At 36.3% G+C, this 26,059-nt stretch overlaps 1 protein-coding gene across 1 annotated transcript in view; it reads left to right on the forward strand.

Moving 5' to 3' along the window:
- Positions 1-508: 508 nt before the first annotated feature.
- LTN1 (listerin E3 ubiquitin protein ligase 1) overlaps positions 509-26,059 on the forward strand; it is a 31,276-nt gene continuing 5,725 nt past the window's right edge. Inside the window, exons 1-24 of the mRNA XM_063347116.1 lie at positions 509-603; positions 2,099-2,302; positions 2,643-2,741; positions 4,419-4,649; positions 5,429-5,481; positions 5,911-6,091; positions 6,759-6,932; positions 7,982-8,172; positions 9,463-9,610; positions 10,009-10,794; positions 11,301-11,342; positions 12,343-12,535; positions 15,049-15,288; positions 16,276-16,429; positions 16,700-16,850; positions 17,618-17,819; positions 18,503-18,662; positions 18,837-18,941; positions 19,178-19,320; positions 20,356-20,491; positions 21,380-21,524; positions 23,446-23,659; positions 23,951-24,188; positions 25,113-25,187. Coding sequence (XP_063203186.1) covers positions 562-603; positions 2,099-2,302; positions 2,643-2,741; positions 4,419-4,649; positions 5,429-5,481; positions 5,911-6,091; positions 6,759-6,932; positions 7,982-8,172; positions 9,463-9,610; positions 10,009-10,794; positions 11,301-11,342; positions 12,343-12,535; positions 15,049-15,288; positions 16,276-16,429; positions 16,700-16,850; positions 17,618-17,819; positions 18,503-18,662; positions 18,837-18,941; positions 19,178-19,320; positions 20,356-20,491; positions 21,380-21,524; positions 23,446-23,659; positions 23,951-24,188; positions 25,113-25,187 — 4,307 coding nt within the window. The 5' untranslated portion in view covers positions 509-561. The remainder of the gene's footprint in view (positions 604-2,098; positions 2,303-2,642; positions 2,742-4,418; positions 4,650-5,428; positions 5,482-5,910; positions 6,092-6,758; positions 6,933-7,981; positions 8,173-9,462; positions 9,611-10,008; positions 10,795-11,300; positions 11,343-12,342; positions 12,536-15,048; positions 15,289-16,275; positions 16,430-16,699; positions 16,851-17,617; positions 17,820-18,502; positions 18,663-18,836; positions 18,942-19,177; positions 19,321-20,355; positions 20,492-21,379; positions 21,525-23,445; positions 23,660-23,950; positions 24,189-25,112; positions 25,188-26,059) is intronic.

A 26,059-nucleotide genomic window follows, 5' to 3' on the forward strand; every position in this document is an offset into this window, starting at 1 on the left:
TAAAAAATGCAGGCATTGATTGCTTCTGATGATGATTAAGTATTTCTGCATAGATCTGGTAAAATCGCTAACTTTCAGATCCCGGGTGTGGGCTGGGACACCCTTTGCAGTGATTTCATTTGACAGGTGTGGATTTGCCTCTGTTTGAAGCAATTAGTCCTTGTAAGCGCGCATAAATACGGCGGCTGAATAAAGGGCCCAAGAGACCCTTGAACTCTCCCCGCTTTTAAGACCCACTTTTAAGACGGGTACAAAGTTTAAGGGCATTTCAACTAGATTACGTCAACGCTATACGTCACAACAACGCGCTGGCGATGATTTAAACCGTTTGCCGTTTTCCCGTCAGCACCGGTTCATCGCTTAACACCGCGTTCCGGGGAAGCGCGGCCCCGGCCGCCCCCCGCCCGTGCCGTCCCCCCCGGTGTCCTTCTACCGGCGTGACCAGAACACCCGCGCGCTCCCGCGGGTTGGCGTCGGCGCCGCGCGCCTGGCCCCGCCCTCCGGAAGCGCCGCGCGCCTCCTCGCTGCCGGCTGGTGCCCAGCGCCACCGCCGCCGCCGCTATGGGGGGCAAGAACAAGCAGCGAACCAAGGGCAACCTGCGGGTGAGCGCGTCCCGCCGCGACCGTGGGCCCCGGGCACCGCCTCAGCGGGGCCGGCAGGCGGCCTGGACGGGGAGGGCGGTGGGGCCCGGGCCTCGGGGTTGGGGCTTCCGGCAGCGGCGGGAGGGTTGAGGCCGGCCCTCCCCTGCCGCTGCCTTGGGAAGGGGGCTGTAGGCCGCCGAAGGCCCGTCCCTGCCTTCGGGCCCGGTGGGAGTAGCTGGGACCGGGGCCGCCATCGGACTTCAGGGGCGGCTCTGGGACCAGGCCCGGGTCCCTGCTTCAGGGGAGTGTGGCGGCAGCTCCTCGCGGCGTTTGTAGGCGCTTTCTGGAGAGGGGCAGGGGAGAGAGGGTGTAACTCTGAAATCACCACGGGTGTAGGTTCATCAAGGTAGCAGTGTGTTTGTTTCTGTGCGGAGTGTTAGAGTGAGCCTGTGGTGGTGTCTCCGTCTGGCTGCCGGGCTCGGAAGTGGTGTGTGACGCCTGTCATATGTGGCACCCGTGCAGCGTGAGAGAGCTGTGGGTGAAGCCTTGTGTTCAAGTGGTGTAACTCCTGCAAATCTCCCTCTTGCAGACGTAGAGAAGACGAGGGAACACAAAAAAGCAAGTCCGTATAGTTGAGGTTTCACATGCAGAAAAAATTACTTAATCTATGGATGTAATAGTCAGGTAAAGAGTGGCTTACATACTCCAAGAAAATCAGAAAAGTATAATGAACTTCAGCAAATTGTCATTACTTAAAAAACACAAGAGCAAACTCATGAAACTGCAGCTGTCATTAGGAAATAAAAGGTATTTGGACTGTGAGGTATCACAGAGAACATTAAAGCATCAGTCGGTTTTGGGACAGTCTTTTCAGAAGAGTGGTTGACATAAACATGAGCCGCTGATACGACAAGTAATGTGTTGACTTAACTGGAGAAAACTAGAGAGAAGAGGTGCTGAGCTCCAAAACACTCACTGAGATACCAACAGGATAGTATTGTACTGTGTTACATACGTGTCCTTTTGGACCATTCCTCTAAATCCTTCTTGGCCCCTTTGTGGCTGGTAGCATCCTTTGCATTGTGTGTGTTCTTACTTTTCCCAATGATACAAAGACCATTCCATGGGAGCTCTATTTGTCCATATGCACTAACGTGAGAAGAACTAGTAAACACAGTAGTAGTGAAGAAGGGTAAATGGTTTCTTAATACATTGTTCACTTAAAGAAGGACTTTTCTGTTATGCTTTTTTGTATGTGTATAAAAACAATATAATTTCTGTAAGTATTCGTGGATTAAAATCACTATTAGAGAAGGGAATGCTGACTCTAAAGAGATGAATAATTTTCTAGGTCAAACTTCTATGTTTAAAGCATAGGTTGCCTTTTTTTTGTAAGACTGTTTAAAATACAAGGTTAATTATACAATATAAATAGGATCATTATTTCAAATGCATGATGTATGGAAAATAAAATGACTGGAATAGATACCTGACTTCTGTTCGTGTTTTTTGTCAGCCTTCTAGCAGTGGCCGAGCTGCAGAGCTCCTTGCCAAAGAACGTGGAACAGTGCCTGGGTTTATTGGCTTTGGAACATCTCAGAGTGATCTAGGGTATGTTCCGGCAGTTCAAGGAGCAGAGGAAATAGACAGCCTTGTGGATGCTGATTTTCGAATGGTGTTGCGAAAACTTTCTAAAAGGGATGTCACAACAAAATTAAAAGTAAGTGTATCCTTTGTCCTCCCTAATTTTTTTTTTTTATTGGGAAACAATATGTTTTTCTTAAGGATGGGAGAGGAATATAGCAAGGTAGCTAATACTCATTTCATATTTGTAAGTCTGTTAGAACTGTAATCCAGAAGGTATTCTCGAGGACTTAGAAAAAGGTCCGTCATGCAGTGCAATGGACCTTTTTTTCGTAAAATTAACTTCATAAATGCTCAATTGCAAGAAATGAATTCATTTTTGAAAAGGAAAGATGCAATGTCTGATAGAAGCTGGTAAATCACAGAACATGACAATCTCACTTTTTAAATCATGCTTTTGATGTCTTGATTTTTAGGCTATGCAAGAGTTTGGGACAATGTGCAAGGAAAGAGAAGCAGAAATTGTTAAAGGTGTTCTTCCTTACTGGCCAAGAATTTATTGTAAAATCTCACTAGTAAGTACTAAAGTACCTAAATTAAAAACTCTGGATACTTCCTGTGAAAATCTCTAAGGCTGTCTTTATTGATATCTTTAATTTTGCTGGTGTGCTGGTTTTGGCTAGTGTAAAGTTAATTTTCTTCATAGTAGCTAGTATGGGGCTATGTTTTGGATTTGTGCTGGAAACAGTGTTGATAAAGCAAGGATGATTTAGTTACTGCTGAGCAGTGCTCACACAGACTCAAGGCCTTTTCTGCTCCTCACACTACCCCACTAGCGAGCAGGCTGGGGGTGCACAAGAAGTTGGGAGGGGACACAGCCAGGACAGCTGACCAAAGGGATATTCCATACCATATGATGTCATGCTCAGTATATAAAACTGGGGGAAGAAGGAGAAAGGGGGGACATTCAGAGTTATGGTGTTTGTTTTCCCAAGTAACATGAGGGAGCCCTGCTTTCCTGGCGATGGCTGAACACCTGCCTGCCCATGGGAAGCAGTGAATGAATTCCTTGTTTTGCTTTGCTTGCGTGCGTGGCTTTTGTTTTACTTAATAAACTGTCTTTATCTTAACCCACAAAGTTTTCTTACTTCTACTCTTCTCGTTCTCTCCCCTATCCCACCAGGGGGGAGTGAGTGAGCGGCTGCATGGTGCTTAGGTGCCAGTTGTGATTAAACCGTGACAGTTGGAATTACTCACTTGTTCTAGGAAAAATAGGAAGTTGAAGGAAAGTGGTGGTGTTTATTGCAGAGATGTTTCAGAATTGGCAGTGGGTAGAATCTTGAGCTGTTGATGCCAGGGCTGTGCTTGTGTGATGGAGATAGCTGTTTGTTAGACCTTTATGTTAAAAAGATGACAAGATTTCTTCTTATGAAAAGTTTTTTTATGTAGATTCCAGAACAGCTAAAGAGAATGTACTGTTCAGTTAACGTAATTATAAATCTTCTTGATCTAGGACTAATATCTGACTAGACTTAATATTTTTAAAAAAAAAAAAAAAAAAAAAAAAACACCAAAAAAACCTCAACCAACCAAACAAACCAAAAAACCCAAACACAAAAAAAACCCCTGTCAAACATGAAAAGACCGTGCATAGCCTGGTAATCCATAACTTTCAGATATATTTAATACAGTCCAAACTATCTGGATTGGCTACTGTGGGAAATGTGATATTGGACAAAATGAACCACTATACTGATCCTTTAGAGCAATTCGTAGTATTTCTTTCAGGAGCTAAGAGCATAGGAAGTCATGATTTGTAAATTCATACAGAAATAATGGATAATGGTGCACAGTTTTTGTAGGCTTATGGTCATTTTAATCCAAAAAGTGTCCTCAAGGCTTCCTGTTTCTCTTGGCTCTTGTCTTTCTGTTAAATCTTTGTATAAAATGGAAAAAGAAACTGTAGTTAGGGCTATCAGCAAAAGTTACAATTCTGAATGTACAACACATCAGGAATGCAATGCTGCTAAGCTAGGACTCTCCCCTTATCGAGGGATACAAAAACTTTTTTTGCCATTGTTGTTGCATATTTTCAAATCTATGTAGCCCAATTCATTATGAAAATGGCTGAACTGAGAGGTGTCTCTTTTTTTTTGTCATCGCTTCTGCTTCGAAGTACCCATCATCAAGGTACATTTCTTAAACCAATAAACCCTTCTCTTTTTTTTTTTCCTTCCTTTTTTCTTTAACAGGATCATGATCGCCGTGTTCGAGAAGCAACTCAGCAATCTTTTGAGCAACTGATTCTTAAAGTAAAGAAGCACTTAGCTCCTTACTTAAAAAGTATCATGGGATACTGGCTGGTTGCTCAATGTGACGCTTACTCCCCTGCTGCTTCTGCTGCAAAAGTAGCTTTTGAAAAAGCTTTTCCTTCAAGCAAACAACCTGAAGCCTTAGCATTCTGTAAAGATGAAATTCTTAATGTGAGTTTATATTTACGTTATTTCTTTAAGGCTTTGTGTTGAGTATATGTCAACTTTTATTACAAGTTTAAAACTCATCCTGCCCCCATCTATTCTTCATGGTTAAATTTCTTTCTCACCTGAAGCTTTGCTCCTGCTAATGTGAAGAGAAGACTGAGACAGTGATACATCCTCTTATTTTTTTGACTTGCAGTTAGAATGACTAGAACTAGAGGAATGAATATGAAGTGAATTTTCTTGTATGCATTTCTGTGTAATTATGCTTAGTAACCCCGTGATGTTGCTGACAGATGGAATAATGATGCCGGAGTAGTTCAGATGCAGTGGTAGAGGATTAAAGAACGCTGAGAAGTGTTTCAGAGAGCCTCTACAAGTTTAGGTCTGACCAAGGTTAATGCCCTTCTACCAGTTATGTATGAAACTGATTTGACTGAACTTAAAAAGGTGAAAGTTTGCATTGCTGGCCCATCATCTGCAAACTTAACCATTTTGTTTTGTCTCAGTTTGGCTTCTTTTTACCAGAAGCCTGTTGTTGTAGGACCGCAGCTTACAAAGTATTATGAAGTCTTGATTCAAACAGTACCATGGCTGCTATGTTCAGCAGGAGTCGGTTAAATTATGTTCTTGTTCACTAGCATGTCTAAAATGTGTTTAAAAGACTTGACTCAGAGGTTGTAAAGTTTTATTGTGGAACTCTTTCTGAGTAATGTATAGACTATATTATTCACATATAAATATTAGATTCTCATGTGTATTTATGTTTGTTTTTTTTTCCCTAGGTACTTCAAGATCACCTTCTGAAAGAAACACCTGATACACTCAGTGATCCCCAGTATGTTAGCCTGCTTTAATGTATACGGTTTAAGTCTTGGTCTGTATTGCATTCTCTGTCCCTGTAGGTAGTGGATTAATTTTCTTTCAAGAGACAAAACAATAATTTGAGTCCAGATCCCAGCAACTTTCTTTGGGACTAAAGTATAAATGCTTTTGAAAGTGTTATCAGTTATCTAATTCTTGTTTCAGCTTTTTTAGGAGTAGCGTTTTTGAATAGCTGGAAGATGAGATGACTTGAAACTCTTTTTCTAACGCTTTATAATGTAATTTGGTAGCATTAGAACCTATGGAATAGTTTACATATTTACGTTGCTGGCATCTGAAATCAAAACAAGAGCACAGAAAAACTGAAGACAGTTTAGAAGAGCTTGAGAAGCCTACTCGTTTATTTATCGTTCACTTTAGTTTTTTTGTTTTGTTTTCTGAGAACTGTACCAGAGGAAGAAAGGGAAGCCAAATTTTTCCGGATTCTGACCTGTTCCTTGTTAGCTTTAAAAAAGTTGCTTAGCATGTTGCCAAAGAAAGAGATGCATTCATTGGAGGAAAAGTTAACGTCACTTCTGTCCCAAAACAAATTTTGGAAATACAGCAAACACAGCGTACCACAGGTGACTTTTATTTCTTTTTTATTCTGGTTGGTTTTAGTTAAATATTATACACTGAACCTAGCGAGTATTAATTGCTTGTATTCTACAAGAATGAACTTTGTACTTCACTGAATTATGTTTGAAACAGCCTTCAAATTTCTAGGCCTTAAATAGACAATCTTACTCTAAAATTTGCCCAATAGGCTGATTTGTTACTTCAGTATCACAGTCATCTACTACTTGGCAATCTGCTGTCATTTCAAATTGATGTAAAAAATACAAACTGTCTGCTTACCGCATGTGTTCTTAATGCTTTTGGATTTTCATTTTTTTAAACCATTTTATTTGGTCTTTGGTCTGACCAATAGTGCATAGTGATGAATTGATTCTGGTAGTATTTTGTTAAAAAGTTTTAAGGTCCTTTTGGGAAAACATGTCTTTTAAGAAGTATATTAAAATTTTTAATAAGCATTTTATTGCTAAAAAAATCAAAATATTATACAGGCTTATCAAAGAATTTCTTTATTTTTCTTTATTTTTCATAATATTTAAGTCTTTGCTGATGTGATAAAATGTGGGGACAGCATGTTGTAAGTTCTGGTGACTTCAAAAGGAATGTTACAAATTGCATGTAGAGACAAAGTGTTGTCATTTCACTAAAATTTTGTTTTCCTGTGGCCTATGTCAGGTTCGCTCAGCTTTCTTTGAGCTGGCTTCTGCTTTTTGTCAGTACTTGCCTGAGCTGGTGAAAACTGAAGCACCAAGAGTTTGTCCTGCTGTTCTTCTTAGTGTTGACGACAGTGATGCAGTGGTGTGTCCTGCTCTTTGGGAAGCTGTACTTTATGTTACCGCCACTGTTGAGGTAATGTGGGAAACCGAAGTGGCAGATATTTTACTCAAATTTTAACCTTTCACCAGGTGCCATTGTTCTCTGTGTAGAACTAGGAAAACCAGCTTGACTGGGTTTTCTTTATGATTAATAACATGAAATTATCAATGCCACATGCTCCTTCTTCCTCCTTAGGGTTCTAGTGTAACTTTCAAATACATTGTGTCCAGCATGCCTGAAAATCAGAGTTGTTTTAGAAGTTTAATTAAATTAACCTAATACTAATACTTTAAACCTTTTTTTTTTTTTTTTTTTGTTAAAGACGGTTACAAAAATTACTTGCAGTGGATTTTTGGTTTGTTTGTTTCCCCTTCTAATTTAATGCTTCGTTCTAAACGTTTTTGGTTTGGTTTTTTCTTTTAATTTTAAGTGAAATACCAGCTTTGAATTTATTAGCAGGGTGAATGGTGTTGCCATAGACAGGGATGCTTTGAGGGTTTAATGCTGCAGATCTCTTTTGTAACTGCTGATATAAACTGTAACTATTTATGTGGGGGAGGAAAAATATCTTTGTTCAGCTTGCTATAAATATAGGTACTGGAACTATGACAGATCAGATGACAAAAAACTTTGGGGTTTGGGGGGAAAGCATCAAGATATTTTGTAACAATCAGAAGATTTTGGGGGGGAGTTCTGAAGTTAGTGATGCTTCTGAAGTTAGGATTTTGAAATCATTGCTTGTTCTTGATAAAAAGAACTCAGAATTAAATGCAGGACCAGTTACAATAATGATTTTTATAAAGTATCCTTGAAGCGTTATTAAAGAGAAGCCTTTAATTGCAGTTTGCTAACAAGGAAGGTCCATTGATTTTAAACAATAGTTTTATTACGTTAGCTTCTTAAATTCACAAGCTGAAATAGGGAGAAAGTGATTTTTAAAAATACTGGCAATTGAATTTAAATTTTACGATAACTTGTTTCAGCTACAACATTAGGAAGGGTAGATTAAATGTCTAGCTTGGGAGTTCTTCCAAGGCAACATGTTCTCACTTTATTTGCAATAAGTGTATTTCTTTCTGTAGGACTGTTGGAGTCATGTAAATGCCAAAAAGGGAGTTCTACCAAAGCTGTGGACGATGCTTCGAGAAGGTGGACGAGGACTAGCTACTGTTATATACCCAAATCTTTTGCCGTTCATTAGCAAGGTACCTCCTGGCATTGCAGAACCAAAGCTGGAATATTTCAGAACTTTTTTCGGCTCTATAATTCAAGGGTACGAACCATGAATTTATTTATTTATTTATTTGAAATCAGTCTCTTTTACGTTTGGAAATAGGAGAACTAATCTTCTTTAAGCATTCAAATATAATTAACATATTATTTGGCTTGAGGATATTTAAATATGCATCAATTGTTTATTTGAGAAAAGTCTGGTTTCAGTATGATATTTGAAAATTATATTTTAAAGATGCTTATAAATATCCAAAACTAGAGTGAGTCCTTTGTGGCTGTTCTTGTCATCTTAAACATTCAGCCGCCTTTTTGATTTTATTACGTCTTCCTTATCTAAAGCATTCTTATCTTTCCTTGTCAAAGCTTTGTGTTTATTCCATGATAAATTTTAAAATGGGAAATTAATTTGAAATGAAGAGTGGCTTTGAAGATATCAGGCTCTTCTCACTGGTGGGTAATTATTACAGAGGTTATTGGGGATTCACATTGTGCATAATTGCCTTTATGCAGGAACTTTAATCCTTATGATACTGATTTTTAAAGGGTTGAAACTATGATTTTTCACCTTTAAAATACATCAAAACCAGCTTTCTGTCAAATCTGATTTAAATAGATGCATGTGCATTGTGTATGCAGAAGCATATATAAGGTATTTTATGAACGACTAAAGTGTAGCTTATTTAAACAAAAATCAAGTTTTGGTTGGTGTTGGTGTGGCCACTAGCAGAGCTCTTGGAGAAGAGAATTATGTATGGGTTGGTTTTGAAAACTGGACAGAATTTTATTACAAGTAGTAAAATGGTTGTAATATTTATATGGTAATTTGTGTGGTCTAATTTTCATTAAAAAGCAACCAAATCATAGTTGTTCAGACTCTATCTGGCTATTGGGAATCTGTCTTTTGATGGCCTTCTTGTTTTTTTCTTTCTTTTTTTTCTGTAATGACATAAAGTGACAACTTCTAAACCTCTGTGGTGTGTGTTGAAAATTGCAAAGGAGTTTTGACAAACAGCTGAAACAGTAGACAGTATGCTTGACTGGTTACGTTTCCTCTATTTACACAGATATTTTTTTAATGAATGCTAAAACTAGATAAAAAAGTTATTTTAATGTAAGTTATATTAAATGCCTGGATTTACTTTTTTGACTCTTTAAATATGTCCTGTTGAATTTGTTTTGATCTGACTCCTATCAATGATTCTAAATTCTCGTATTGGTGTTGTTTGGATAAGAACAACATAATCAAAATTACATTGATTACATACCTCCTGGGTTTCTCAGAAGCATTGATGACTGAACGTGCCCTCCCTCCGATGTTGCCTTTCAATAGGTTGTCAAGTGAGCGAGCAATAGCCAGCCCTTCAGAAAGTTCAGCAATTATAAGTGCATTTATGGAATGCCTGCGCTTTGTCATACTTCAGAAAACAGACAAAGAAGATGACCAAAGACAAATTCATCAAATGCTTATATACGACCAGGTATTTATTAGAAATGCTTAATATTGTTGTGTGTACATTTAATAATTCAAAGTTAAAAAAAAAGAAAACAACCTGTAGATTTCTGTCAGGATTTACTTCTCTGAAAATTTCAGTAGATTTTTTTGAAAAAATAACCTTACTGAACTTAGTCAATTTTTTTCCTTCCTATAAAATCATCCCTTTCACTGTGTAGTTTAAATTATATTTAAAAAACCCAAACAACAAAACATCCCACCCTGTATATTTTTATTAACTGAGTCTTATTAATGAGTAATTCTGGTGGTTTTGGAATTGCTTCTGGAATGTTTTTCAGACTTGTAGAATTTACTGGTATTATAAAGAATAAAATAATCATCTAGTTGGATCACTGTTCTCTAATAATTTGTTTGTCTTTATAGCTAATTCCTCTTACTGATGCTGTACTTAAGGAGCCCAGGTTACAAAATGGACCGTTATTTTATCAAATCGCAGAAACACTGAGCACCTGGGAAGCTAAAGCAGAACTCTCTGATGATGGTAGCACAGATGAAGTTTTCCAGAAACTGTTGTCAAATTTTTGGGACCATCTTTTAAAGAAGTGTGTAGTTTATGTTGATACGTTGGATGCTGATGAGAAGTTGTTGTTTGCCATATCTGGTATGCTAGAAATTCTTCAGAATCCAAAGAGCGCTACAAAACCAAACAATAGAAAATCTTTAAAAATCAGATTTACAGATGAGGATGAATCTGAAAGAAACACAGAGAATGGAAAGCTCACAGAAGTGAGAAATAGTGACTGTGAAATACAGACTGACTTGCAGCATAGTTCGCTTCTAAGGAAAGAACCCTTAGAAAATTTAGTCTGCAACCTTGCTGAACTGAGTATTGTGTATGTCAACGAACAGAAGTCGGAACAGCATTTGAAATTTCTCTCTGCGCTGCTCAACTCCTTTTCTTCAAACAGAGTTTTCAAAGTACTTTTAGAGCAGGGAAATGATGTAAGCTCTGCTCAAGCTGAATCCCAAAACGAAATTAAAGCTCATCATGAAAGTCCATCTGTACAATTTCTGTATATGAATTTAATAACTTGGCTGAAGGAAGACTGGAGGAAAGACACCCATTTTCTGGTTGATATTTTGTATAGCGTGCTTAGTTGTTGCAGCACTAATGTTGAAAGGAAAATAATTCTTGATGATTTAACAAAGGTATGGCTTGTACATTTGTTATTGATTTTTATCAAAGTGACTACTTCTTTTGTGGGCTGTGGTTAGTTAATTTTGTTTTGGGGCTGTGGAATGGAGGATATTCTACATGAACTTGGATAAGTTCACTGTGAAGGAAGGTAGATTTAGGAAAGGTTGACATGACAGTGTTGGGGTGAAAGGTTATAACGTATGTCCCTTTCTACATGGTGTAAGTCATTGAAAAAAAGAAAGTAACATTAACATCAGAATTTTGCTGTTCTTGCTTCTTTATACAGTGTGCTTTTATACTAATCGTCAATGGCCTTTCTTATATATACAGTCCCTTAGTGATCTATGTGGTAGAGAAAGACTGGGAAACAAAAAATAACTTTGTTCCTGAAACTTAGCAACTTCTGCTTGTCTCCTACAGAAAATAAAGTTGTAAAACAAAGAGTGAAAATGGTATTAAGGGCTTCCTATTCAGCAAAGAATTTGTTAAATATTCTGGAATTTGTTTTTCTTTTCAGATGGATCTGAAATGGATTATTTTTCTCCAGATAATTCAAAAGGTACCTCTTAAGGTTTTTGTTTTGTTCTTGTTTTGCATGGTTTTGAATATTTCCCTGGTGTTAGCTTGAGAGTTATGTGTGTTTGAATGACTTTTTTTTTTTAATTGAAGTAGTGATAATTTCCATAGTTTGAAAATCTTCTAGTAATAATTTGACTGTTGTTTGTTTTAACTGCATTAAATCTGGAGACAGTCTTAGAAATGAAATGATGATACCAAAACAAAAGCATCTTTGTCCCTTCTGGTTTTGGTCAGTTGCTCTTTGAGCCGGAGGATTCGTGATTTGTTTCTGGTAATCCCTTCTAAGGTAGAGGGTGTGAAGTTGGGTATCAGACCAATAATTTAAATGATTATTTGTATCATCACCCTTACATCATGCTTACAAGGAAAAGATGGTATACCATTTTTTCACATGGGACGTTGAGAGACTGACGTTTAAGTGATTGCCTGGGGTGAAATATTACAAGAACTCATAGCACTTAATGTACAATCCAGTGCGTTGACCATAATAGCTTTCCTCACAGATACTGTGTATTCTAGGAATCCTCAGATTTTTATGATGTTGTAACTTATAATAGCGTATCACCAAAATAACATTTGCATGATTTGTGACATTTCTTTCTTTTTTTTTTTGAGAAATTCAAATGCTGTAAATACATTTTATGTTATTTCATTTTATTTCAGCCAGTCTGGTCACCCAAAAGTTATCTTTCTAACTCCAGTGTAGGTATTTCCTGGGCTCTATAGTAGGAAAAAGAAGAGCTTTCAGAAGGTGACTCGTTTCACTCTAAAGTAGAGGTCTGTCCTAGCCGTAAGTTGCTGTCTCTGACCAAAAAGAAAGTAGGGGGGATTGTTGCAGATGTAAGCACCTAGAGACTTATTGTTTATGACAGATTATATGATTCCCACTCTACGTGTGCAGGTTTGACATATTAACCTCATGCTTAGTAATGAAAGTTAATACCTTCAAAAGATTATTGAATTATTTTCTTGTGATTCAGGCGTGCTCAAGCACAACAAAACTTTCCTTAGTGTCTGACTGGCTGAAAGGAGATACGCTTGGAGAAAGACTTGTAATGCTGGCAGATGATCTGTGTCACCTGGGTTTAAAACCTATAGCAGCCCCATCAGAATCATCCTCTTCAGAAAGGTGGACCCTCCTCAGCTTAGTGTTGTCACAACACATTAAAAATGGTAAGCATATTTATTCCTTGGAGTTTGTGAACTGTTAATACCACACTTAGGCTTTGTAGAAGGTTGAAAGGAAACTTGAGATCTTCCAGAGTACTTTATAACACCTAAGCTTTTTTCTGGGTTTTGTTGTTTTTTGTGTATTTTTTGTGGGGGTTGGTTGTTTTGTTGTGGGGTTTTTTGTTTGTTTTCTTTGTGTGTGTGTGTTTTTGTTTTTTTTTTTTTTTTTTACCTGGTCAATTAACGAGGTCTAGTTTCATTTTGTAAAAAACAACTTGCAGCAGTGATATTGCAATATTTTTGGTCTGTGTTGCTAAACAAAAGTCAGTGTTTAAAGAACAGATTCAGATTTGTGAGTCTGGAAAACTTGATGAAAATTTAAGTAAGTTTGATTTATTAGCTAGTGTGCTGTAAAATAATATTAATTTTTAAACCATACCATCTGAAATTTACCTTCAAAACTAGAATATCAAAAAATCAGTGGTTATGGACCACTGCGTGCATTGGTAATGCCTTGTTACAGGACCTATGAACTGCTTTGAACCATTTCAACCATTTTCACTCAGATTCATGTATTTTAAAAACTACATGTGTGCACTTATGCTGTATGTGTAATCTATTTTTTATTAATAAAACATCCTATTTCATTTCTTCGTTGCATTTTATGGTATCCATGATACAGACTTCTAGTGGAGTTTTTGATTTTATCAGTTTTCTTGATGTTTTCCATATAAACTTGTCATCTGTGTTTTGTTAAGCTCAGCATTTGCTTTGAACCCTGAGGTAGTATACTTCAGTTTGAACGCTGGGCACATTCATAGTGCTTTCAAGATTCAACAATGCACACAACAAGTTAACTGTAGTGGATATTCCTCGATACTGCATCCTGAACATGTTGTAAGATTATTATTTCTGTTACTGGAACTTTTGATGTAGAGGAGCATCAGGAAAACCTGTTTCCTCTCTCCTGAGAGAGTTCGACAAACTTGCTCACTTCTGAGTTCGTGGTGTCCTAGGGCTGATTGTCCAGTGGCTTCGCTTTTTGGCACTAGAGCTGGAGGTATTGCTGAGTTTAGGTATTTGTTTTGTGCTGGGTGCTGCCTGACCTGTTTTTAATGCATGATGGATGAGGTCTAAGAGACCTTCAGGAACCGTGGTTCTTCTTGACTTAGTGAATTAGGCCAAAATAGAGTGTGTGGACTTTCAAAAAGATTTTTGATGAGACCTCTCATCCAAGTTTCTCAAGGTAAGCTGTCATGGAATAAATGGAGAGGCCATTCATGGATCAGTAAGCTGTCAGATGATAGGAATTAAAAAGGAAAAACGGATAAATACTGAAAGGATGATAATCGTTTCTGACAAATTATTCAGAGTAATCAAAACTGAACCTTCAAGGAGCTGCAGCAGTGTGCTGTGATACTGAATGATTAACTGATATAATTACAAATGAATTTTAAAACCAATAAATATTAAAAGTATACATGGGAAGAACACAATTGTAACTGTATCTATTCAGTGGTAGGCTCTCAGCTGTTAAAACTCAGAAAAGAGATCTTTCATCATCGTGATGGTTCCCTGTAAGTGGCACGTTGGTGCTCAGCAATAAAAAAAGGAATGCAGGTTATTATGAGCTGCCGTGAAAAGAACAGAGGAAAAACTAAAATTACTATAGCATTTGTGTGTCAGTATCTTGAATACTGCCTGTAATTTTGGTCACTGCAATATTCTTGTTCACATATATGCTTTTGAAAAAAGGTGTGATAGAATTGCCCAAAGAAAGATGGCAGGGATGGTTAGGCAAATACAGTAGCTTCTCTTTGCAAGGGCAATAAAACAGACTAGACTTTTTCAGCTTGCGGTGAATGTGATTGGGGATGGGGTTGTGGTAAAGAGCCATAAAATCATAATTTGTATGGAAAAAGCAAATAGGAAGAAACTCGTTGTTTTTTTTAAACAGAAGAGCCTGAGGTTGCTTACAGATGTTTAGGTAGCAGGCTTGAGGAAAGAGAAAAGTATAGTTCTTCATACAGTTCATAATTAAATAATGGAACTCATTGCCACGGGATGCTGTGGAGTTTGAGGAAAAATGGCATAAGCCAATTTCAATCCAATGAGAAAGGGTCTAAGCACGTTCTTGGAAGATTGTTCTAATTGGGTTAATTATATGCAGTGGTCCAGGTGTAATCTCTGGCTTTCAATTGATTACCAGAAGCTAGGAAGGCATAAAAGGGGCAGGGATCGCTCTGCACTTGCTCTATTTTATATACCTTTTGTCTAAGCTGCCTCAGATGGTTTAGGGAAAGGATACTTGGCGATGTGAAACTTTGGCTAGGTGATCCTAGATGACTGTGGAATAAGACAGTTTAGGTATCCATTAGACTGCAACTCCGTTGCACTTTATTTTGCATTCAAAATTAGCGAATAAAAACCAAATGGGTACGTATTAATATGATGCCTTTGAATGATCATGTTTATCAAGTAATTAAAGCGTGCTGTCTTTTTCCTCTCCCCAACAGAATCTTTGATTGGTGAAACTGTTGTCGAAAGGATTATTGATAAACTTCAAGCAGCTCTGTCTAAAGCTAAGGATCTTTCTGAAGCTGGAAATACTGAACCATCAGTATCTTTCATCTGCGATGTAGCCTCAAGCTTTTTCAGCTCAGTTAAAGGGTGTTTACTGATGCCATCCTCAGAAGACTTGCTGCTTACCATCTTCCAGTTGTATGCTCAGAGGCAGGATGCTACACATTTAACAGGTAATTTGGAGAAAAAACTTCTAACTTTTTTGTAGTTGATGACTACATCTAAATTGTTCTTTTTCATGAAGCAGATTCAAGTGTATAATAGAATATTGAGTACACAGACATTGAGCACTTGCAGCTGTAACTGACGTGAAAATTTTTGCTTTAATTTACAATGCCTGTGGTTACTACTAAACATCAAGTCCTGTACATCTTTACAAGGACTTTAAACTTCTTTTGATGTTTAGTATCCGTGTGCTTCAGCTGTCTTTGAGGCTGTGATATTCCACGCTTTCTGGACTGTTACATGAATTATTTAAGGTCTATGAAATACAAAGGATGAGCTTTTTTTTTTTTTTTTTTTTTTGCTACAGTGTGAGGTTCCTATGAAAACGTATAATCACTTCATAAAAGATGCATACATTTATTCTGAAAACATTTATATTGATCAAGTTACTCTGACAAATTGTGACCCATTTCTCTCTCCACCAGCACTCATTTTCAGACTGAGATCCTGATTTATATTCTTTGAATGCAGAATTTGAGAGTGATGAATTGGTATATTAATTTACTGACATAAATACAAAGGAATAAATGTTGCAGTGTTGTCGTAGAAGTGAAGTAAGACAATACTAACCTGAGAACCACTGCTGCTTTGCAAAGGAGTGTTGATGTTGTGAACGTTCAGTACTTCAGTATTTTAAAAAGGTCTGTAATTTTGAAGGCCATATTGTAGCAGAGAACAGGATCATTCTTATTCTCAAATAAAACATTACCTGTGTGTCAGAGTTAATTTAAAATTGCTCTGCAACAAGAAACCTGTATATTTGCCCTCAATAGTTATTGCATGTAACCACATAAATAAGAGAATTCTTTTCCTGCTGCAGGACGTTTAGACATATGATCATTGCTGTATACTGTAGGTTGTAATTTGAGTTTACCTGTTTGTGATGGTTTGCTTGTCTGTTTGTTTTGTTTTGTTTTTTCTTTTCTTTACAATAGACTTACTTGTATGTAAATTAAAACACACCTGGATGTCTGGTGTACATTCACTTGTGCATCAACTTCGGAGCATGCAGAAGCAGAGTACCTTTTTGCATAAATCTGCACTGTGGGTCAAGAATCAAATTCAGTCTTCCTCTTTGGATGTGAAAAGGTAATTGTGATGTACATGCCCATTTCATAATATGTTGTTCTCCAAAGCAAATGAAGATTAGTGCTAAACTTATTCTTTATTTAATTGGTGTCCGTGTTACTGAGAGATTTTCAGCCTGACTGTTGCGTAGAGCATAATTTAAAACTCCATTGGTATAGCGTGTATATAGCACTGATACAATGTATGTAGCATTGCACTGATGTAGAATAAAGCGGCTTGCCTTTACTGGATAGTGCCAAACTTATTTGCAGTGTTTTCTCCTTTTCTCAGCCTTCAGGTTTTGATCTCTGCGGTTGGCGATTTGTTGTCGAAGCTTATGGAAGCTGATGGACAGTCTGGGTATCTTGTGGGAGCTTATGTTGAGCATGTCACACCAAACAAAGCTGAGTGGGGGAAACTGCAAGAGTCTCTATCCACTGAGGTAGGAAAATGCATGCTGTAGTCAATCTTACGTCAAGTCTCTGTCCTTTAGGGTGATAAGCATTCTTTATTTTGACATGGCACTACAACTATAAAAATGCATATGTCTGTGTAAAAGTTCTCTTTGGCCTCTTTCCACAATACAGGACAAAGTCTCTGTGTTTATGGCCCCATCCAGTACTACTGGAGAAAATAAAAATCCGTGAAATTACCCTTTTCTGCATGGAATATCAGCAACTTCCTTTACAATTCAGGAATTTTGTCTGACAGAATATACATCGTGAAGATGTTCTTATCTTTAAGTCAGTTCTTCTATAAAGTTAATTTTATCAAAAACCACCAATGTATGCAGAGGAACATGATATGCTATCAACAAAATTTTGACATACATAGAGTGGGGAATGACATAAATTTCCTGTCCAACCACCAATCTTCAGTAACCTTGGTATTTCTTGTAAAATATGTGGACTTCTACAGATACATATTTATTTCTGAGGCAGCAATGCATTTTCAAGTTACTGCTGTGCATTTCAGTTTTTTTAATATGCTGGAGTGGGTGGTCTTCAACATTGTGCTTTTGGTGTTTTTTAATATTTTGTAATATTTTATAATTTGTATTATAATTTTACAATTATACATTACAAATTTATATTTGCGTTTACTATTTTGTAATAATTCTGAATTTCCAAGGTTAAACAGATCATAGCGCTTTCATGCATTATTAAAATGTCAATTATTTGTTCATACTCTTTTATGTACATATTGCAGTGGATGCACAAACCTCTTTTGGAAGGAAGGCTTAGTATGAACCGTGAACCTTTGGGATCATGCGTCAAGCTGCGTGGCACAACTAAACTTCCAGGCCATCTGTGTGCTTCAGCCTTACTAAGTAAAATGGTGCTACTTGTGTTGGAAAATGGTCTAGTCCATGGAAATGATGATGCTGAAAGAAAGAAAATTGACAATATAAGTAAGCAACAATGGTAAAACTTAAAGGAATTTGATTTTATATTTGTGGTAAATTAACCTTAATTGATGCTTAAAAATTAATAGTTAAAGTTTGGCATATAGATATGAGAAATCATCCTTTTACCGGTTTTTTTTTGGTTTTTTTTTTTTTTTTCCCCCTTCGGTTCTCCTTTAAAAGTGTAAGTATGCACAAGTATAGTGTTTATATTTCTAGGACCTTCTATGATTATATATGTGCTATCTCAACAGAACTTTGAATATGGAGAAGTTTGAATTTATAATGAACTTCAAAGTCGTTCATTGCCAAAACACAGGGTGTGTTGGCATGAGTGGGCAATAGGAACTGTATCCATCTGTGCCATAAAATGAATGCCCTGAGTGTTCAGCCATAATGTAAAGATATTTTGAGGCAGCAATTTTTCTTAATTCCATCATGTGGGATCTCATTTATTTTTATTTATTGAATACTGAAATTAAAGCCAGCATTATCAAATTAACATTTCCGTCTCCAAAAGTCTCACCATGATGAGAGATGTAATTGTTCAGTGTGGGTCTTTGTAAGCTAATGAGGAAACCACATGCATTAAAAACATACTTAAAAACTCAACCTTGACCTGAAACTTCTTGCTTATGCACTGAATATATTGAGCAGTTGTTTGTAAACAACAACCTTTGTGTCATTAGTTGCAGAGCTATTGTACTCGTTACAATGGATTGAAGAATTGGAGAATCCTCCGTGTCTGCTTCTGGAATATCTTCATATGTTAGAAGAAATGCACATCACATATGAGAAGTTCAGTACGCTTAGCAATACAACTAGCCTTCAGCAAACAATATTTGATAGGTATGTAAGAACAAGTAAAACACCCCTTAACTCTGTTTTCATATTTTGTATTGTATAGAGTGTTTAAGTGCCACCATATTTCCTTATGTATATTGATTCAGACTTCATCCAAATGCTTTTGTTGTGATCTGTGCATCGGTATATATTAACCAGGGTCTTTTTTCTTCTTTGAAGATCAGAGGAACATGGAAGACTCTGGTCCTTAACCATGGCTAAAGCGATTCGTGCGGAAAACACTGTATCCTGTGAGATGAAACAACTTTTTAAGACAACAGAAGGGTATCTTAATACTGCTGCCTATAATCTTTTAGTTGCCAATGTTGATAATGTTAAATTATACTGATTCCGATGCATGACGTTTGAAGACTGAAAATTTGGTAGTATATGTATGTGGTATGTAAAAGTGAAACTTGGTTTAGTGTGTGGGATTAGTTACATCATAGGATATTAGATCATTATGAACCAGTTAAAGTTTTGGGTTTGTCTAATTCTTGATGTTTTGCTTGTATGAATAGGTTTGTGCCATTAACAGAGGGCAAATTGCATACACTTCAGTGTCTATCACCTTTTTTAATTGAGGAAGAAAAGAAAGAACTTGTCTTCCACTGTGTGGCCAAACTTATGACATGCCCACAGACAGAGCTTTCTAGTACTGATGGTGAGTATGTTCTTACCTCAGTCCACTTCATTAGAATTTAAGAACGTTATTTTGCAATAATGTTTGCCTTTAGATAAAATGTTTTGACTATAATAATATCATTTTTCCTAGAAAGAAATGTCTTCTCTGTTTGCATGTTTCTTTTAGACTATTTGGTGTAGTAGTTTTCTGCTTTATTAAGGAAGTACAAGTTATACTGCCTGGTCCAAAATTGGAACTAAGGGATTTAGGCTGATATTGTTAAAAAAATTTTGACATTGCTGCTCTTTTTGTTTGGTCTATCCAATTTAAACACATCTGCAAATACCAAAGTATTCAATTAATCATTTAGGCTTTACAAATCTTCCCATTAAGTGTGATGTAGGTTGTGGGCTTACCATTCAAGTTTTAATTATTTTTTTTTCAGTTCGGGAAACCACTGGTAAAGTTTTTGTTGCACTGCTGCTTAAGTGAAGTGGGTTTTTTCTTTGTTTGTTTTTGCTATGCATAAATAGTACTTTAATTAGCTCAGTTCTTTGCCATCACGCTTTGAAGAAATGTTCTTGTTCTCCAAGAAATCTAGGTACAAGCAGTTTTCCTTAAAAATGGGAAACATTACAAATGCAACAGTAGTACTTCACTCTGAAAGTAAAAATACAAGGATATTGGAATTCACAACTCACAGTTACTTAATTATCTGTCTAAATTATTGCTTAGCATACTACATTTTCAGTAGCACAAATAGATTTAAATCTTAGCAGGTACTCTCCCTTTTTGTTAATTGTATAAACCAACAATTTATCTTATAGGAGTTTTTGGTTGGTTTGAGGTTTTTTGGTTTTTTGAAGTTTGGGATGGATATAGTATTTTTGATTTAACAATGGCATTTCTGGATTAAGCGTTTAGCAAAAAAAAAGCTTAGGTATTATCTGAACTATCTTATGATATTAATTTTAAGTTCAAATGAAGCAATCCAGTCAATTGACGCACGTTACGATGTTTGTTTTGTCTTGATAATTAAGACCTGTTGAGTGTTCTATTATTGTTATGTTGTAGGAGCATTTGGGTGTCTTTCCATTTTGAACTCCTGCTTGAATGATAGAAGTATTGATTGTGATCATCTGTTACCTGGTATACTAAAAATCATCATGTCTTGGAAAAATGATAACGAGGACAGCTTTCTCTTTAGCTGGTGGGTGCAACTTAGATAATTTGATTTCAATTTCTAAAACGAGAGTTTAAAAATACAGGGTCGTTATCAATTCAAATGGAATCAATTTGTAAGCTACAGCCACCATCCACTGCTCTAATATTACGTTTTTAAGCCTTTGTAGAACTGCATCCCTCAGTTTAATATACCTGTCTTTAAGTATCTAATAACTCATACGGATGAAAATTACCTGGGGTGGTTGAAGGCTGGGAAACTAGGAGCTTTTTAAATGTATGTAGGTGTCAACTGTTTTCAAAAGCATTCAAAACTGACCAACTTTTGTAGGTGTTGCTGGATATTCAGTTGCAAATTAGGATTGCTTATTTAGGTAGCAGAAAGAAGACTTGAATACCTTACTGAGATGTCTATTTTTTAAAATTCTGGACCTGAAAATGTAATTTGGAAAGCTTTCAGCAAGAAGTGAAAATATACTGACGCTCATTTGTCTTGAGCATAGTGAGAAAAATCCAGGCAACAAAGTCGTGAAATAATGTACACTATTTGGACACTTAAGTGCATATATTTTAAGTTACTAATTTTAAAAATAAGGGATTATTTTTCTTGCATTGATTTACTTAAAATTGCTAAATTTCATAGTTTATGTAAGTATATTACTTGATTGAATATGTGAATTGTATGGTTTGAGGAATCTTTATGACTTGCAAATGAGCAAGCTCTGATAGTCTGTTTTGTACCTGTTGACTGACTGACTTAGACTTGGCAGCTAAAGCAGTATTCTAACTCTGAAACACAGAGTATCCAAAGCACATAGGACAGAGCCTGGTGCAAGACTAAGAGTGAAGGCAAGAATCTAGATATTCGTGTCTACGACATGAAGATATGTAGGCCTTGGTTGTATTTTTATTGCAGCAATCTGAAAGAAACGAGTGCCGAGTTGCTTGGTTTCAACATAGAGATGATCCGTTACCTTCCCTTGCTGCTGAAGTATTCCACAGCGCCTTTGGCCGATAATGAATGGGACTTCATCATGTGCTCCATGCTGGCTTGGTTGGAGGTAACGTTGAAGAGACTATTACCAGTCATTGCACTGCAGCTTTTAATGGGATCCTCCTGATGCCCTCTGAACGTGCAGGGCCTGTGTGTTTTAAAAAAAATGACTAAAAAATAACAAAATTTTTATAATCTTACTGGGCTGTCTGATCGACATTTCATCCTAAATCTTTGAAAGCTGTATGTTTGTAAATAGATTGGTGAGTTTTTAAAGTGGAAAGTTTGGTGTCAGGATGATACAGTAAAACATTGTAGAAGCTATGCCACGTAGCAACTAAATTTGAACAAATATGCATGAGGAGTGCCAAGAGGAATGGAAATCAAGAGCGCTCCTAATGGTTCTTACTTAGAGTTTAGAACACAATGGTCTTAACAATTTTAACTTTGTTTCATCTAATGTGTGCGTTAAGTTTCTAGCGCTTTAGAGTAATGATTGATATTAATAGGTGGGTACTCAGCATTTCAAAGATAACTTATTTTAAAAAGCATCTCAATTGAAATATGGAACTAAGAAAATAAACTTTACCTACCACATGAGTGCTAATGTTGCATCTCCGGTTTTGCTGTACTTAGCTTTTTACATTCTTGTCTGGATATGGAGGGACATAGTTATCTCAGCCTAGCAAATATTTTGACACGATGTTAAAAAGAATTGCACAAAATCCTTTTTTCATTGAACTTTGTCAAAGGTCATGTGTGGCTTAAAAGCACAAGCAATACTGTATCTCCTATTTTGTTTTGTATATGGAGATTAAATTACCTCCCTCTTGAAGTAATATGTTTTGTAGTGGCATTGGTAACTGGAGAATAATTTTGAAACGTTATCTGCTGTAGGTCTCTATGTTGGAAAAAAAAATCCCTTTAAAACCAAAGTCTAACATGACATACAAAAATGAACTGAATGAAAAGCAGTATCTGCATTTCGATATCTAAATGATCACATGAAACATCAAAATTATATTCTGTTGTTAGAGTTATATTCCATATTGTTAAAAAACAAGTCAGAGTGAACAGCTGACGACTACTTTATTAATCAAATAAAGATGCAGATTCTCTCACCTGCTAGTGCTTCTTTTTTTTTTTTTTTTTGGTTGATTTGGGTTGGGTTTTTTGTTTTTAAATAATTGTAGTACTCCTTGTCACTGCAAACTTACAAGGGCAGCTGGAAACTTCCATTTGGCCTTTTTCGGTCTCAGGATTAATCTTCTTACTTGTGCTGTGTGTCCCTCAAAACTGTATTTTTTCAACTTAAAAAAAAAAACAAACAAACAAACAAAAAAAAAACCCCAACCAACCAGAAAACTTTTATGGAAAACTTGTTGCATAGATTAAGTGCTTGGGAGCATTTTAAATATTTAATGATATTCCTTATTTGGGAAAACAAGTAAGAATAAAAATAATAATAAGGGCTATGTTGAAGGATAGGAAATACTCTTTCGATTGCCACTTAAATAGTTTCCAGTTTACAGTAGTATATTGCCAGTTTCCTTCTGCAATTTGGAAATACAAGCGTCACGTTGGTTACCCTTATATGTTTGGGAGAGAAAAGTGAAAGCCCTTCACATCTCCATTTTGGCTCACTTGGCTGCACAAGTGGTCTGGAGCAGCTACAGTCATGTACGTTTCAGTTTGAGTCCACTTGGTGGCAGTTTCTTTCTGTCATTATAAAGAAGGTCGTACGAGGGAAGCAATCCAGGATTCTAAATGTCGATGAGACTTGGAAATAATTTTCAGTAAGTCTTACTAAAATACAGATTACATTTTTAAACATTTTTCTTTTTTTTTCCCCCAAATTGTTTTAAAATGTTTTTTTGCAATTGAGTTGTCTTTGAAATTACACTTTCTGGTGTAGACAGGGAATGTGAAACAGGTATTTTAAAGCAAATTTATAGTTAAGAGATCTTCCTTTTATTTTTTCCTTCTAGACAACAAGTGAAAGCCGTTTGCTTTATCACATCCCGCTCGTGCAGATTTTTGCTTGCGTCACTTGTGACTTAGCATCTGCCCTTAGTGCTTACTTTGAAGCTGCGTCTCCTGAAACTACTGAAAACCTTCCTGTGAACTTGATCAGTGAATGGAATGACTTCTTTTCTGAAGGAATTCACAATTTGCTGTTACCATTGTTGGTGAAAGTCACAGGCAAGTATATGGCAAGGAGGGGTAATAGTGGTACCTGTCAGGCTATTCTGAAATAGAATTTGACGTGCTGTGTTTTTTAATTTATAGGAATGTTATGTCAACACAGCTTATAAAAACTCACTTTTTTTTGAATACTTACATGCTAATTAGTAAAGTAATTGCACTTAACATTGTGACTTTTAAGATTAGATGGATTCTGATAAGCAGAGTTTGAGTTGTTTGTAGTAATGCTTGTTTATGATATCATCCATACGTTCTATATCACAGCTTGTCTTTCTCTGCTTTAAATAGGAGAAACCAAAAATGCATCTGAAGGCTCCTTTCAGAGCTCTGTGTTAACGTCTTTGGGTGAAGCTCTAACATACATCTCAAAGGACCAGTTGTTAAACCATAAATTGCCAGCGAAGTTTGTTGCAGGCCAGAAAACAAATCTTCCAGATAAACTCCAGACTCTACTAAATACGTTATCTCCGTTGTTGCTTTTCCGGGCTAGACCTGTACAGATTTCTGTCTACCATATGTTGTATAAGTAAGAATCAACAAATTTTTCACTTCCCTCACCACCTTCTCCCCTGGTCCTCATTTTTATTTTTTTAAATATGCTGTAGAACATGAACTTATAGATGTGTTTAGCAAAGTCAGGTTTCATTATGGGAGAAAATCCTTAACTGGGTAATTTGTGTTCTGTATAACATTATATAAACATATAGAACATTATATAAAGCTATGAACGCTAAATTTGGTGTAAAAGTAGACTAAATATATACTGAGAAATTTTACTGCAGTACGTGAAGATACAGGTTTTTTTTCTGTACCGCAGTTATGTAGATATCAGTGTCGTAACTATAATGCTGTTTATTTTTACCCTCTATTTTAACACTCAGAGAATCCTAAAATGTAAACTGAAATATTCCAGGTTTGATCTGGGTCTGTGACAGAATCGTTAAATAGTATAACCTTTTAATTTTTACTAGTTTAGATAAGAAAATGAAGAAAGTGAATACAAATTTGTAGTATTCTTGTGAACTTTTTGGATATCTCTAATACCAAAAGAGAGAGTACATAATTTGAAAAATAATATGTGCATTTGACTGCTCAAAATGCAGATTGCAAAGCAGATGGCTTAAGCATAAGAAGCTACTGTTATCTTTCGCTTGTACTGAGGTATAAAGTTGCAATAACTTAATTCTGAGATAGAGAAGTTTAGCGTGACTCAGGAAGTGTAAAAGGTCTGGAAAAGACCAAGCAAGGCTACATGCTTGTTGGCTACGTCATTTAGGAACCAAATTTGCAATAGTGACATGTCTCTTAAAGATTCTGTGGTGTTATTAAGGAGTAATTGCCATTATTGTATTGCTTATCATTAATGTTGACACTGATAAGCAGAGAACTATGCATCACATGTATTAAAATAGTAAAAATTAAATCTTATTTCCTTTCCGTATTTCTATAGATTAATGCCTGAATTGCCTAAATTCGATGATGAAGATCTCAAATCTTACGGTGACGAAGAGGAGGAATCAGCATTGTGTGTATTTTTTCCTCATATTTTTTTACGACTGTTTTATCGATATTTTTTTTTTTTTTTTTTTTAAATGTGTTCCAAGAGCTGAGATTTGCAGCAGAGTAGTCATCTGTCAGGAGATTTTAAAAGAAAAAAAAATTACATGGCTGTGACAATAGCGTCATAAATATTGAAGTACTAATTATAATTGGTTAAGTCTGCCTTTGTGCTAAAACTGGAAATGATATTTGCAATTGTTTTCAGTTGTTACTAGAGTAAGTGCAAAATATATGCTCTCTATTGTAAAATTGTGACAGATTTTTACTGGACTGCTGTATTCAGAATGTGTCCAGCTGCACAGGTAACTTCAATTTCTTGATCCTCCAAAATTGACCTGGGTGTTTTATACAGCTTGAATCCGATACAGTCATCAGTTTGAAGAGGCAATATGGTAATTGTTTTAAAAAAAAAAAAAAAAAGATTTTTTTTTTTTTTTTAAATCTCAGCCCAATGATTAATACCTTTCCTTACTATGGAGCAGCAAAAGGCTTTTTAATCCAAAGCCCAAACCCAATGCATTCAGTGATTAGGAGATCCATTGTTCAGTTGCTCCTTCGTTGGTGTGACTCGGCAGACAAAGGAGAAAGCAAACCAGCTGTCCATTATGTAGGTTAAATTAGCTCAGCCATAGACCACTTTCAGATTAAAGTGATCATCATTCAGTTCATATTTGTCTTGCAAGAGGTAAAAACACCAACTGTCCATTTCAGGGGAAAAAAAAATAAATCTTAAAATCTAGCACTGTGTGAATCTAAAAGGAATTTTTCCTGTAATAAAAGGCCCTTTTTATGTTCTACGTACATGGCTTTACTAACAGGTGTTTAGGAACGCACTGA

The sequence above is a fragment of the Chroicocephalus ridibundus genome, chromosome 1, assembly GCF_963924245.1.
Source record: "Chroicocephalus ridibundus chromosome 1, bChrRid1.1, whole genome shotgun sequence".
Lineage (NCBI taxonomy): Eukaryota > Metazoa > Chordata > Aves > Charadriiformes > Laridae > Chroicocephalus > Chroicocephalus ridibundus.